Genomic DNA, 15152 nt, shown 5'->3' on the forward strand with positions numbered 1-15152 from the left:
TCAGTGCTTATTTCTTCATCTGAATCCTTTGGCTGTACTGACACTGTCTCAGTAACATCTTCAGCTTGAGAGTCTGTCTCTTCTTCCCCTTTGTTAGAGATTTTAATGCCACTTTGTGAGACAACAGACACTTGAATTGGTGTTGCAATCTGCAGCTCTTCATACCTTTCTTCTTGTTACTGCCGTTGTGATCATATTACTATTCTTTGTGGCCTCAGGGCTGGTGGTGGTGTAGTCCCCAATGCTTTTCATTCAGGTTTAAAGGGCACCATTTCTTCTTCTGGATTTCTCACTTTCATGGTGTGCGATGCATGCATCCAATTTGAAATTCAAGCGCATTTAACAGTTGTGTTGGTCAACAAAAATGACCTGGAAGGGGCCTTTCCATCTCGGTTCCAAACATGTATCCATGCTTCTTAATCACAACCCAATCAACAGGATTGGCACCATTCTTGATATGGATTTTTAGTGGCAGCTGCAACCTGGTAAGAAATAGAACGTACCACCTCAGCCAATCCTTTGCAGTAATCGAGTATCATATCTTCTGTGATTTTCGCAAGTGCATTTGCAGGGATAGCAGGTAATCTTATAGCACGCCCCATGAGAGTTTCAAGACCAGTTTTGAATACTCATCAGCACGAAAGGTAAAACATCTGGCTATTTCAGTGATGTTGAAAGACACACTTCAGTTAGTAGAGACTTGATAGTCCCATTAAGTTGCTAGTCTATACCTGAAGCCTCAGGTCTATCATTGCAGCTCAGTCTCTGCTCAATCTGTAATGCTGTGCAAATCATCATCATCAGCACCTCATTGTTAAATGGGGTCCCTCTATCAGAATTCTAGAGAAGCCAGCATTCTGTGCCCGGGTATTAATTCTTGCAATAACAGTTTTGCTACAGTGAGTGTCATTTCTTCAGTTTCTGTAGGCTTCAACCATCTTGAGTAGATGCATACTATGACCAGGACAACTCAGTCTGTTGCAGACAGGCATCTCAAAGTCCATTTGCATTCTGTTGGAAGGATCACTTGATCTCCCAATGTGACTTAGTGTAATGTGTGCCCTTTTATCTGCATTGATTTGTTAACATATCACACACCGATAACACACTTCATCTGCAAGCATCCTGAACCTAGATTTAAACCACTTCTGTCCAAAGAGACATGTCATGCCATCCCTCCCTAAATGTGTGTAACCATGGAAGTATTGTGCCATTGGAAACAGCAGACTATCCGGTAAAACTGGTCTCCCATCAGCTGACAACCATATGTAATTTGCATTTTTCTTACAACCTGCTCTAATCTAACTTTGTTGTTGTGCTTCTAAAACATTTTCTTGTACTCTCTTCAGTTCATCCCAAGTACCTATTACTTTTATCAACAAAGAAAAGGAAGTGTCTTTTTCAAACTCACATGCAAACGTTTAATTAAATGTGAAGGCCATCAGGGCACAATACTATGCAACTGAATCAGCATATCCATTTCCCATGACAATGTAACTGTTACCATTTTTAAGGGCTGTACATTTAACAACTTCTGCAGGCAACTGGAGAACTTCCAACAAATTTCTTACTTGTACCCAATTTCTAATGTCACTAGCCTTTGAGCATTCCTATACATTTTAGTAAGCACAGAGTGTGAAGCATTCCTTCTCACTACAAAATAATGTAAAATCATTTCTGTAATCTGGCATTCCTAGTGCCAGGGCACAACACATACATTCTTTCAGCACTAGGATGGCTTTCAAGCAATCGTTGTTCCATGGATGAGGATCAGACACATCAGTAAAAGCTTAGCCACTAGGGAAATTTCAGTATCCACTGTTTACAGTTGCCAACCATTCCCAAAATCATCCTGACTTCTCTTTAAGTTCGATTTGGATTCATCTGAAGAATTGCTTACACTCTCTCTGTTGATACCTTTCTAGCTACTTTTTCAATTATGTGTCCCAGATATTGAATTTCTTTTTGACAGAATTGCAGTTTACCTGGAGACACCTTGTATCCATTCTTAGCAAAAAGGTTCTGAAGTGCAACTGTATCATGCTTACAAGCAACTCACATTTCTGATTCCACAAGTAGATCCTCAATATATTGCACATTGAAAATGGATGAGTATGTATACCATGCGGAAACACCCTGCTGAAAGACAAATAGGAATAGGTACTGACTATCCTCATGTAATGGGACTGAGAAAAAAACTGTCAAAGATCAATGACAGTAAACCATTCTGCAGTGCACAACATTTAAAAAAGTATGGAGGCTGGAGTCAGTACCACCAGACAAAATGTAACAACTATGCTGTTAATATTTGTAAGATCCTGCACTATTCTGTACTTCCCATTGTATGTCTATAAACTCCCGATCAGAGAGTTACATGGACCCCCAATCATTTCCCCAAGAACTCCTTTGCTCATCATATCTTCAGTTACGGGTATGATTCCTGCAACTGTCCCTGGTGTCAAATTGAATGGGGGTGTTCTTGGATATATTGCATCTCTCTTTAATGTGACTCAAACTGGCTCAAAACCTTTTATTAATCAGACATTTTCCTGTGAAATTCCCTACTTCTGGGTTTACTATTTCTTTGAGGATAATTCTTCAGTTGCCATTACTGGAAGAAATCTTACAGCAGTTTCTTGTTGGGCCATATATTCTACGTCCTCATAATGAGTCTGAACTTCCGCACCATCCAGTGTATAGTCAATTGTGCAATTTAACTTGCACAGTAAATCTTTCCTTCTAGGTTTACAGGGCTTGAGTCACAAACAACACATTGGTGACTTTCCTCAAATGAACCTATTTTCACTGGAACTCTCTCTGAAACTGGTTAATTTGAAACTCCCACAACTTGGATCTTTGTTACAGAGATGCACTTCAGCTGTTTTCACAGTCGATCTGGTAGCACAGGTATCAATCAGAAAATTATTAGGGGTGGGCGTAATTTGCATAGTTGTTCCACGCAAAGCTCTGCAAAACGCAAAAAAATCTCCATGAGCACACAAATTCCGCGAACACGTGGAAGTGTTTGCTCGCGATACTTTTTTCCTGTTCGCAAACGATGTTTGCGTACTCTGGGTAAAATATCTCGCGAACATGCATTTTGAGAGCACGAACAAGCAAAAAATTCCGCGAAGCCGTGGATGCAGAATTTTGGGCTAGTCCACGTTCTCCGCGGAACGCGAAATTACCCAAATTCCACAAGCAGAACGGAATTTACCGCCCGGGCCTTAAAATTAAACGGGGTAAGCATTCACCTTACCTTCTCCGAATGGACCTCTCTGGTCTACCTTTAAAACTACACCAAGCACTTTATCTATCTCCACCCTCAGGCACTGTCATTGAGAGTTGTTGGAGCTAAAACTGTAAATCTAAAAAACATGGCATTGTTGGACCAGATCTTGATTTTGGAAAGGGTTAAAGTTTGCCTTTTGCATCTGGTTTAAATTAAATCTTGGATATCCCATATTTTGTGGAGCCATCTGCATTTGTTGTTCTGGCATACTTTGCATCTGCACTTCTCTCTGCATCTGTACATTTACATATGCGGCATCAGGATTAAACCTAGACTCCCGCTTCCAATATCCGTCTCGGTTATAAAGGTGGCAAAGAGTCATTTACGTCAACGGTGCAGCATCCATACCAGAACCTGGATCAATCGGAACACCTCTACCTTGTGGAATACCAAGCCCTCCGTGAGTGCCCTGTACGCCTGCTTGCAGAACAACACATTGCATGCCTCCTTGGTTTCCTGCAATAGAAGGATTCTGAAAACATCTCTGAGCAAACTTTGTCTGGACCAACATAAATTCCTCCTTCAGCTTTTTCTGTTTCATTTCTTGTTCATCACTGCAATATTTTGCTTAAGTCAGAATCTCATCAAGAGATTTATTATGCCAACAGATCACACTCTGCTGTATATGCACACTGATCTCTGGTCTCAACCTCGTTACAAACTGAGATACAAAGAATTCCATATCACTCTTTTTGGGATATTCTCTCCCACTGTGTTGTTGAAACACCTGAAGTAACCATTCAAAGTAATCGTGTACCAACTCTTGGGTAGTTCATTTAATTTGTATCCAATCAAGATCATTTGAAGGCTTTTTCCCCTTCAAGAAAGTAATCACTGCTTCATATTTAGCCATAACTACAGGAGATAGTGCATTAGTGCTTTCCTGCCACTTTTGTTGCCTCTTCATGCGCCATTGTATAACAATCTTACATTCAGCCCACAAATCACTCAATAGTACAATATCAAAGAATGTTTACAAATCAATCCACAAAACCCTTGAAATTATCATAAATTGATCTACATGTGTGTAACACTGCACAGGCTTGTCTCTCATCTTTGGAAAATAATTTGTAAATGCTGCAAGATCACCTTTGCTCCATAGTACATGAACATACACTCCTCCTGCTATTTCTCTCAATGGATAAGATGAAGTTGTTCTCTCATCCTGTTTATTATTTTCTCCAACTGTGTGTGGTGGTTTCTCTTCTCATGCTTTCTTGCCTATTTATTTTCAAACATTTCAAAATCACTCCACTTACCAATGCATTTTGTTAATTCTGTGATGTGTAACCACATTCCAGAAGAACAAATTATATCACTTGCCTCATCATCTAATTGAACCCTGTAACTTCCCTGTAAAGGGAAGCTTGTGGAAAAATCAACCTCATACTTTCAGGACAACTCAGTCAACCTATGTATAATTGCTGCCCGCCTTGAAATTTCTTTACACAGGTAAACTAAACCTTTTTTCTTGATCCAGATTCAAGTGTTCCAAATTGGAATATCCCTTAATAATTTCTTTTAGTTGAACTTTTAAAATGTGAAATATTTAGTTCTCTCTTTTAGGTTCTGGGTTAACTTGTTGCTCTGTGCTCACTGTTATTAAAACCTGCAGCTTCCTAAAACCAAGGTGGAAAAATCCTGTCTTCAAATACATTTGTTTCTCCCTGTGCTATTGGGATCGTAAAGACAAGTCTTCCCCATCTCTCAATGCTTGAACTGCTTGGGGCGGTTCCATGCAATAATCTGTGAATTATGAGAAGTTGGGATAAACCCTGATGTAGTTACTCCTTAAACAGCTTCTTGATTTGGGACAATATTTATTAGGGCAATCACAATGAGTCTAGGCACTGTCTACGCAATTGCAATTTGTGGTATTTGTACTGCAACATTCAAAGTGAAATAGTAACACCCTGCGGTATCACTGTTGGGGTTAACACAACAGGTAGTGGGGGAATTTGAAATGACTTTAAAGGTCTCTCAATCTGTATTACTCTTAGTAAACCACTGTAGTACTTGTTGGTACATTATTATCAATATTTGTTATGGGGATCATATAAGGCTTAGCTAACAATGCAGCCAATATATCACCCCCAGAATCATTATCTGTTCCAGGTTTTTTTTTCATACTCAATCTCATTGACCTGTTTCTTATTGTTCTGCTTCTCAGTTTTCTCAGTGGCAATGCCTGGATATAATCTAGTTATCTCAACTATAGCATTCCTTCATCTTTGTCATGCTCCATCCCATTGAGTATCTGCATTATTACGCACTGCTCTTCTAGTCTTATTCTGGTATTTTTTTTTCTTTGTCTCGTGCTGTCTCAATTCTAAAGTACCTTGTTTTGGAAAACTCAAAGGAGCCTCTTTCTCAGTAATCTTGCACCATTTGCAAATCCACAAACATGAATGTAGTCCCTAAATTTGATGTCATATAATGTGCAGGTGCAACCACTGCTGGTGACTCTTCCCCTTCCCATATCGGAATTGTCACATCAACTCTCAAAAAATTCTTAAAACTTTTAAACCATTTTATCTCTGCCATAACTCAAAAAGATTAAACAATACAATTCAATGTTTTGGTTTCTATTCCGCAAATGTCCTTTTTCTTTTCGCTAATCCTGTTACAGCTTTAAATTCTTAAAGACTTTCAACCAATCTCAATATGGTGGTCACACAGCTGAACTATCACAGCAGAATGACATCAACCAATCATAACCGAGAAACAATATAATGTATGAACTCATTACTTGCAACATCTCACCTTCCTTTACAATTTCTCTCGCACACACAATTTCACTTTTAGACAAACAAAATATTTTTTGCCAGCTCTGCTATAAAAAAAAACAGTAGCAATTTCAACAATTTGAATATTAAGGTTGTTACACCCTCGGACTTTACCACACACAAAAAAAAATCACTCGCAAGTAAAATCTTGACCAGCCCGAAATCACCCTAATCAATGCAGCATCACCCTTTGTGCAATTAGTTTGTTAACATCAATCAACAATAGTACAATCACAACAATATGTTAATGTGCCTATCTCAATTGTGTAGGTGACGGTACCTCACACTGTAGAACACAAAAACCTGCAAACAAGCAATACCATTTGACGATGGCCACTTAAGTGTTTTACACTTGTCTCAATATTCTGGGATCTTAGGCTGCGTCCAGCCTGAATCTCTTAAACTTCTTCACATATAAGCACTAAACATCTCCATTCATCCAACCATACACTCTCACCTCAATAATACACCAATAAACACAAATACAATAGACAATGCATCACCTTATTAGTACTCATACCTCCAAACCAGCAACCGCCTTCAAAAACCACACCGTGTCAGTTCTTCAACCTCTGGCTATTGGATTTCAGGATTCAGGTATTTTATGCCAACTTGGGTAATTATTTTATAGCTCCTTGTTCAAGTCGTAACCCATAACTCTGCTACTAGAAAACTGGAGCTGGGGCAAAGTTTTCAATAATATAGTTCCAGCTTTTTCTTACCATCAATTTCAGGGTTAAGCCCCGTTCCCGCGCTGGCTTCGGATGCATCTTGGCCACCGTATTTTGAATCAGGAGCCATTTCATCATAATATATTAAATCACAATGATAGTTCTAAGTTCAGTTAATGATCAGTTTAAATTAGTTTTAAAAGTTTATTTCTCATTAAGTGTTTAGTAAGATTCTTTTTGTTCTTTTTATTCAGATTAGTCAATAAGTTTTAGTAACTTTACAGAAGAATCATAAAAATGTAATTAAAACAAATCATCAAATAATGCATCAAGCGAGTTCCATAAAGGACAATCCTTTTTTTCTAAAGAACAGAACCAGAATTTAGAATTAGTAGAACACATGAAGAGTCTGAGTTCAAAGGAAAATAGTGACATAAAGAGAGCATAGAGCTCAAAATCCAATTAAAGCAGCCAAACATTCCATTGAGAGTAGTTTATGAAACTCATCCGTGTCTCAATAATTCAAGCAAACAAGCACACGATTGCAGTAGCAATCTGTCAAAGTCAAGCATAATTAATAAGACAAAAGATGAACAGCAGCAGTGGTACCCACAGCTGTCAGTCGAGGGCAAGGGTATTGCTGTGTCGAGTGAGTGTTGATCTACACTAGGAACACGCACAAATATAAAAGTCAAAATAATGTTTCAAAATGTATGGTAGGTCTGTCCTCTTCTGATCCACTCAGGCAGCAGTATTCATCTGAGAGCGAGTTCAGCTCTTCCTTTTCCATGAAATAAAACGCAGCTCACAAAGTTTAACCTTCTAATGTTAAAAGTTTCATTGCATAAACAATGAACTATGCTAAAGAAGAGAAACACCGACTTACAAAAGTACTGTTTAGTAATGCATTTCATCAACACAGATGAGAAATACTATTTTAAAATGTACAGCTTTTCAATTCAAAGTACTATGCGATATTTGATGAAAATAGGAGGTTTCGTTATCACAGTAATATGTTTCTTAGCAAAATGTAATACAAAATGTAATACATTCGTTAAAGTAGAAGATTCTGCAGTCACGACCTCTATTTCTAAGCAGGTCACATGTCAGGTCTCTTAATTCCATTATGCCCATTTCAGCATTATTGAGCTCACTTCTAGCTAAAAGAAGAACTGCATTTAAGCATTTCTGTGGCCTATAATAATAACTATGTATGCATAGTGCAGTCTGCACATTTAAAATGTGTGTCATTTCATCTACGAAAAATGTTTTACGTTAATCATTGTGCAAAGAGCTGTTATTCTAAATGATTTGCATCTTAATTAGTTAGCTTCTTCATCCTACATTGACATTTATCTGATTTTCAAATATATACAGATCATGATGCACACAAGTAAGATGTAGATGTACACAGACAAAATTTCATGGCATCCATGTGCCTTCTGAATACCAGAGCATGTTAACTGGGACCAGCACTATAAATTTAGGATTAAAGACAATGGGAAGGCAGTAAATCCCTTTCCAGCCTAGGGGAAAAAAAAAGAAGTTGTACCCATACAGAGACACATTTTTCATGTGGGGAGAAAAAAGGTTACACTTGCAAAAGTACAATTTACATGATTTACTCTGGTTTAACTTGGATTTACGAGGCAGATTAAAAGCGAGCAAATTTAAAAAAAAAAAAAAAATGCTAAATTTTCGGTAGGATCTAAGATATGCAAAGATATTTCTTAAGAGGTTACCTGTGAACAGAAAAGAAAAAATGTCCTCGGCCAATCTGGAAACATAACAAAATATGGGAAAGACAATAATATATATATTCAAGATTTTTTTAATGAAAATAACCACTGAGTTCACGACGTACAGCTCAACAAAAGAGTGTGCAAGAATATCAAAACAATAAAGCACTTTCCAGTAGGGTTATTATTTTTACTGGTTATCCCTCCATCTACAACAACTGGTGGTGTTAGTCTATTTTGTCAATCAGGTAACAATGCATTTTTACCAACAGAATTCTTAGACAAAATGGTGAAAACTGTCCAGTCTCCTGTATTCCGCAGCATCCACATCTAAAAGCTTTTAAAAAACGTCTTGTAAAACTAGGTCACCTTGGAAACCAGCACTAACTGGACAATATTTTACCATTCTAGCTCACGACAAAAAAAAAAAAAAAAAAGATTGCTGTGAAAATAAAGTGAATATTTTTTTAATGTTGATAAAAATTTAGGAGGCTGCCCTAGCTCTGCATCTTTATTCCAATGCAATATTGTACTAGCCAGGATTGCAAATAAAAAAGTGATTTAAGTATCTGCATGATTTAAGTTTACTGGGCCTATTAAGCAATATGTGGGTGTCTGGTTGCGGAGTGAAATTGAAAGCTATTAGACCCACCAATTTTTAAATGGAAAATGTAAAAAAAAAAAACTGTCTTACTGTAGTTGCAGAATCTATGCTTGACAAAAATGCACTCACATAACCGAGGCAACAATACATCTATCCCAGATGTAACAGCAGCTACATCAACATAGTCAGTCATATATGCCTCTCACAAATAAATATAAAAAAAATAAATATGGACCTGTATTGAATCGCAGATCCACAAACTTTAAAAGCTATGCCTTGTGTAGCCATCTACAATATGTTCATAAATCTTATGCACTACATCAAGACAATACGTTAAAATATCCTATTCGTGTATTAAAAAAACTATACATATTCAATCAATACTGTTAACTATGGACCTGGCAATAATCATAGAAAAGGCAGTTCTTCTGGGGAGTACGACAGATAAGAATTTTGTTTCGGGGAATACAAGTGCAGCATTTTAAGTTAAACAGGATTTTTTATGGTTAAATCAACTTCTACACTATTTAATAAAAACAAATCTTCCTTTTGTGTTCCAAGTATTCTACAGACCCTTATTCAACACTATAAATGCATAAATGGTGGTTCCCAAAAATAATTCCCATGGTCGTGTCATGTATTCAAGTAAAGTAAGAATTCCCTACTTATAGATTCTTTAGAAGCTGTAACAGTGCCCAAGCTTCAGGGCAGTCCTTTATGACCTTTGCCACCAACCTGCCAAGGAATGTCATTTATTAAATTGACCGAGAAAAAATGTTGCAGATCCCCTGACTTCTTTTAACAAGGTCTTCGACAGATAGGGACAATTCTGAAGTGGAACATTGTGGGAGGACGTAGAGCGAAGCAATTGGACATGGAGGTAAAACACCTGTTGTCAACAACCTCACTCATAAAATAATTCTCTAGGAAGTACATTTGAACATTTCTCACTCTAAATGGTTTTCTTTTTACTAGATTCAAAATTAACACTGAAAATTGTAGTCCTCACCTCTGATGAGCAAAAGTCCTCATACAAACTTTCTTCTCATTGTGGCGATGCCCTGGAAGGAGACCACCCTATTGATCCCCAATACCATGGTTCACCACTAGTGAGCCATGGGCATGAGAGAAGGAAGCTCATCTGCAAAGTTTGTGTCTAACCAGTGCCTCTCTGAGACGGAGACGTTTATGGGAATGTCTGAAAAGTAAACTCCCAAACTGAATGAGACCTTTAAATTGTCGACTGATGTAATGGTTCATTGATGATCAGTTTGGAGGTGGGGTGTGAAACAACTAATTGTGGGTTCACCATTTGGCCTTGAAAAATATTCAGAGCTATACGTCTGTTATACTGTAAAACATATTAATGGATGACATTCTTACATAAGGAAGCAAAACTTTCAAACACATGGTGTACATTTTCATTAACCACAGGCCCAAAGGTCTATGGTTTAAACAGAAAAAATAAAAATTGTTAGTAGGATTGATGCACAGAATTGAACTGCTTAAAGTAATATCGCAATCAATATATGATTTTTGGAGGTGAAATTGACTTAGTTGGAAACTTCACCCCTAAATAAATAGATGTCGATTCAAAAGCCATGCCTTACACATAATGCAAATGCTGGATAGAGAAATGTAATGTGGTGTGTGCAGAGTGTTGAGCTCTGTTATTGCTTGCGAGACTGTGCAGGACACAGAATGTTAGAATTGTAAACTGCGGAGCCACAGAACTGGGAAAACACTTGGTTTACCTATTTTACCACTGGTTGGGGCATTTAAAATAAAGTTTTTTTTTTTAGGGGTGACCTTCCACTTACATTAAAAAACATACTGCTCGTAGGACTTGGGAAACCCACTCTTCTGTACAAGTTCATGATAAAAGTGATTGAACATTTAAAATAGGCCTGAGACGGGAATGGAAAGACATCTTCTCCTTTTGGAACTGGAATGTCCTTTATCATTCAGAAGGCAACCAAGGACAGGAGTGCAAGTGTGCAGTTCAGGAGTAAATCGTGATGACTTCTCTACCACCACCTCGCACAAGCAGCACCCTCTCCAGGCCTTCGGTTAAGACTTCTAGAAACTCCATGTCTGTATGGAAGTAGTTAAAGATTCATTAACAATAGTTCAGTTTCTGAAATATTTGCAACACAACTATTAATGATGCTTCACCTTCAACATTACTTAAATCCCGGTTAGTCAACATAGAGCCAAATTATTATTCTTCCTAAGTTGACATATACATCAAACAGAACAAATTAGCTTTACACCATTTTGACTAATTTCCTTACCATATGTGAAACAAACTGATGTTGTCTCCAATTGACTTCCATGTTTAAAAGTTAAATGGAAATGATGGTGTTGCCCCTCTTATGTTTTAGCGACAGAAAATGCAATGGAAAAGACCCAAACAAAATTGCACCCTTTGGTTTTTACCTACGAGCGAAGAAAAGTTGATCTCTAGTTCTACATTATTCTCATACTTTAGTGAAAAGTTTGCCTACCTACTGGTCATGTCTCCTTCACTAAGATTAGGAAAGTGAGGGAGAAGGGTAGGCTTGTATGTGGCGAGTTGGGCCCTTTCACAAAATTAAACTTTATAGGATTCATAAGGCTGCAACATTTACGTTTTCTACCCTGGAAACACTTGTACCTGCACACAAGCAAATCGTTGAAGTAAATTCTACTTCCAGGATAGAAGCATGTACATATTATAGGTGTATGGGAAGGTGTTCTTCCACAGGAAATGTTACTTTTCCTGTAGAGAATAACAAAAACATACAGCGCTAGCTAGATGTTAAATATAACCACACATAGGTCGATTTTTCGAGGCGACAGTGCCATCTGGGAAAACTTGAGGCTTTTTCAGATATACTCCTTAACACTATGAGAGGAATAGATGTGCATCATTAACTTCTGGAGAAAAAAAGAATTTGTGAATTACAAGAAGACTGCAAGCCCAAAGCAAAATAAGGTAATTTCTTCTCACTTGGCATCAGCATTGCAATTTGATATGTGGGATTAGCATTTGTCAAATAAACCACGCTCAAATAGATTGCAGCACTGTGCATCCTCACCTGGCATTTGAAGGATGCATAAGTTAAATTTAACAGTTGTGTACGCTGGATTCAGACGTTCTGAATTTTTCTAGTCTTCCATCAATGCATTTTGCATGTCAAGTGAGGAAACTGAGGTGGCAACTGGATTTTTCAGTAGCAGCAATAGTTTTCAGCTGTAGTAGGGAGTAAATGGTGGCTGCTCCAACAATCTATGTAAAAATACCTGCATTCTGGCTAATATTTTAACTTAAATATATATTTTTGTATAGGTTAATATTTGGTACACACATTTTTCATAAACACATGTTCTTCAGAAACATATGTTCTTCAGAAATATATGTTCTTTAGAAATATATGTTCTTCAGAAATATATGTTCTTCAGAAATATAGGTTCTTCAGAAATATAGGTTCTTCAGAAATATAGGTTCTTCAGAAATATAGGTTCTTCAGAAATATAGGTTCTTCAGAAATATATGTGCCTCCAAAGATTTTCCTTTTCACAAAATGTTTACAATTCTCTAACATCTTCAGTCTAGTTCACTAGTTAAACATGCACTGGCAAGGCCAATGGTATGGTCCTTTAAAAGGCAGAGCAGTTGACTTTGACAATGCGTGTTCATATTTGCATTAGGAAACAAAATAATTTGACAACGACTCTCAGTATGTAATAACAATGGTGGAGGGTTTCGTTAGATTTGAGGAAGAATGGTGCTCAGGCGTGTGCGACGTGGGTGTCACGAGCAATTGGGTGATTACGGTGCTAACAGGTCAGGTGAAACAAACCCAAGGAATAAACCCCTGCAAAAGAGTAGGTCAAGACCCACAACAACAAATAGAAATGAGGTCCTGTGCACACATGTGAGGATAATGTTCTGGGTGTACCCAACAAGGATCAAACAGATATCAAATATCTCATTTTCACGAAATCATGAAGGTCGACATCAGGTGTATTATGAGCAGAACTTCTTTATATATGTAAATTCAGACCAATACACAATGAAAAACAAATCAGCCGACACGTGTTTCGTCACAACGTGTAAAATTGTGACTCTTCAGGGCTGGGAAGGACAAAAGAGAAGAACATAAGAGAAAGAAGAAGTGAAAAAACCAAAATCAAGACAACGGGCTAAAATGGCCCACTGTAAAGAAAACTATAATGAGAAGTGAAGAGAAGGAAACTGTGGAGACCAATGATGTGAGAAAGAAGATTCCAATTAGTGACTAAACTGTAATAAAACCAACTAAGAAAGGTGAAGTGTCTGTAAAGGACAGATAAACTGTGACCAAGATGGAGAGCGCAGAGTAAACACAATTAGAACAAATACTGGTGTCATTTAAGGAAGAAAACATGATTAACGGAGTGACAGGATCATCCAAACATTTCAAAATGTGAAACGGAAGGTTTGTACAAGGAATAAAACAGAGTCACATACAACAGTAAGAAACGTATAAAGCATGGAAACCATCTAATAGAAGGTGAACGGCTGAGCGTCCTGGTGAAAAAAGAGGATTCATTAAGTGGAGCAATGATGTTCAAAATTATTGAAAGAATGTACATGGCATAACAAACCATCAGCAATGATCTAAAAGAACGTGAATTACCAAGGAGAAATCGGGCATGAAATAATAGCATAACCGTCTCAAGAATCACACTATTGTTAAGTGATTGTATAAAATGTGGCAGAAATAAGGGAAAAATATTAACAAAACAGAACGAGTAAAACATTGCAACAGTCTGATATCAAGGTCTCGAGAAATAGAACTTCATCAATGAATCGGTGGAAGAAAAACAATCTGCACTGTACTACATCAGTGACCCATCGTAACTAGACCTGATGAGTGCTTAACATATCGATGATGTGACAAATAACATTGCATCGAATGAAAAACCAGGAGAAGAACATTGGCTGAAATCACTTCTTCCTCTTATTTTCTTCTTTTTTGTCCTTCCCACCCCTGAAGAGTCGCAACTTTACACGTTGTGACGAAACACGTGTCGGCTGCTTTGTTTTTCATTGTGTATTGGTCTGAATTTACATGTATAAAGAAGTTCTGCTCATAATACACCTGATGTCGACCTTCATGATTTCGTGAACATGAGATATTTGATATCCGTTTGATCCTTGTAGGGTACACCCAGAACATTATCCTCACACGTATGCACAGGACCTCATTTCGACTCTCAGTATGTGTAAAGCCATGTGCACACATAGGATATCATCTTGAATTTTTAAATACGCCTACATAGTTATGTACTAGTAGCTACTTTGGAAACTTTGATACACTGTTCCACGATGGCAGACAGCCATTTTAGAACATTAAGGTGCCGATTCCGATCCGGGAAAAAAGATGTGTACGACTCTTATCCGTATATTTTCACGTATGAATCATACAAGTACCGTACAAACTGCGAAGTAAGATTCGTACGTGAAAAATACATACGAATTGCGTCAGGAAAATGGTCAGAGAGGGAGCCGGAAATTTTTACGTCCGAATAGCGTCGGGAAAAGTGTACGATAGGGAGCCAGACATTTTTACGTGCAAATCGTAAAACAGAAGTCCGAGCGCGCAAGTACGATCCGTACCGCCCGTCCGAATACACAACCGCATGTAAAAGGCCCCGTACGGAGTGAACGCTGTAGCACACATGTACACGGGTAAATTTGTGCCCGGATACGAGTCGTTCAGCCCCCCCCTCACCCCGCATATGTCAGCACCATACCCCGTATGTCAGCACCGTAAATCCCCCCTCCGCACCGTACCCCAGCACCGCACCTGTACGCGGCGCACCCCAGGCCCGTCTCCCAGCCCCGTACCTTTACGCACCGTACCCCAACACCGTAGCACAGCCCCGCACCTGTACGCACCGTACCCCAACACCGTACCCCAGCATCGCGTATGTACGGACCTTACCTACGCAAAAAATACTCGTACAGAACCAGGACACTGTAAAACAGCACAAGGAGGGTCAATTCGACTCGCACAACACCACAAAACA

General features: G+C 38.2%; 1 protein-coding gene across 2 annotated transcripts in view; it reads right to left on the bottom strand.

The window, feature by feature from the left end:
- Nucleotides 1–8564: 8564 nt before the first annotated feature.
- The window catches only part of SLC12A4 (solute carrier family 12 member 4), a 477810-nt gene continuing 471222 nt past the window's right edge, over nucleotides 8565–15152 (bottom strand). For both annotated transcript variants that reach the window (XM_085638574.1, XM_085638575.1), the window contains exon 24: nucleotides 8565–11186. In XM_085638574.1, the coding sequence (XP_085494700.1) occupies nucleotides 11095–11186 (92 nt within the window). In that variant the 3' untranslated portion in view covers nucleotides 8565–11094. The remainder of the gene's footprint in view (nucleotides 11187–15152) is intronic.

The sequence above is a fragment of the Triturus cristatus genome, chromosome 12 (genome assembly GCF_964204655.1).
Source record: "Triturus cristatus chromosome 12, aTriCri1.1, whole genome shotgun sequence".
Lineage (NCBI taxonomy): Eukaryota > Metazoa > Chordata > Amphibia > Caudata > Salamandridae > Triturus > Triturus cristatus.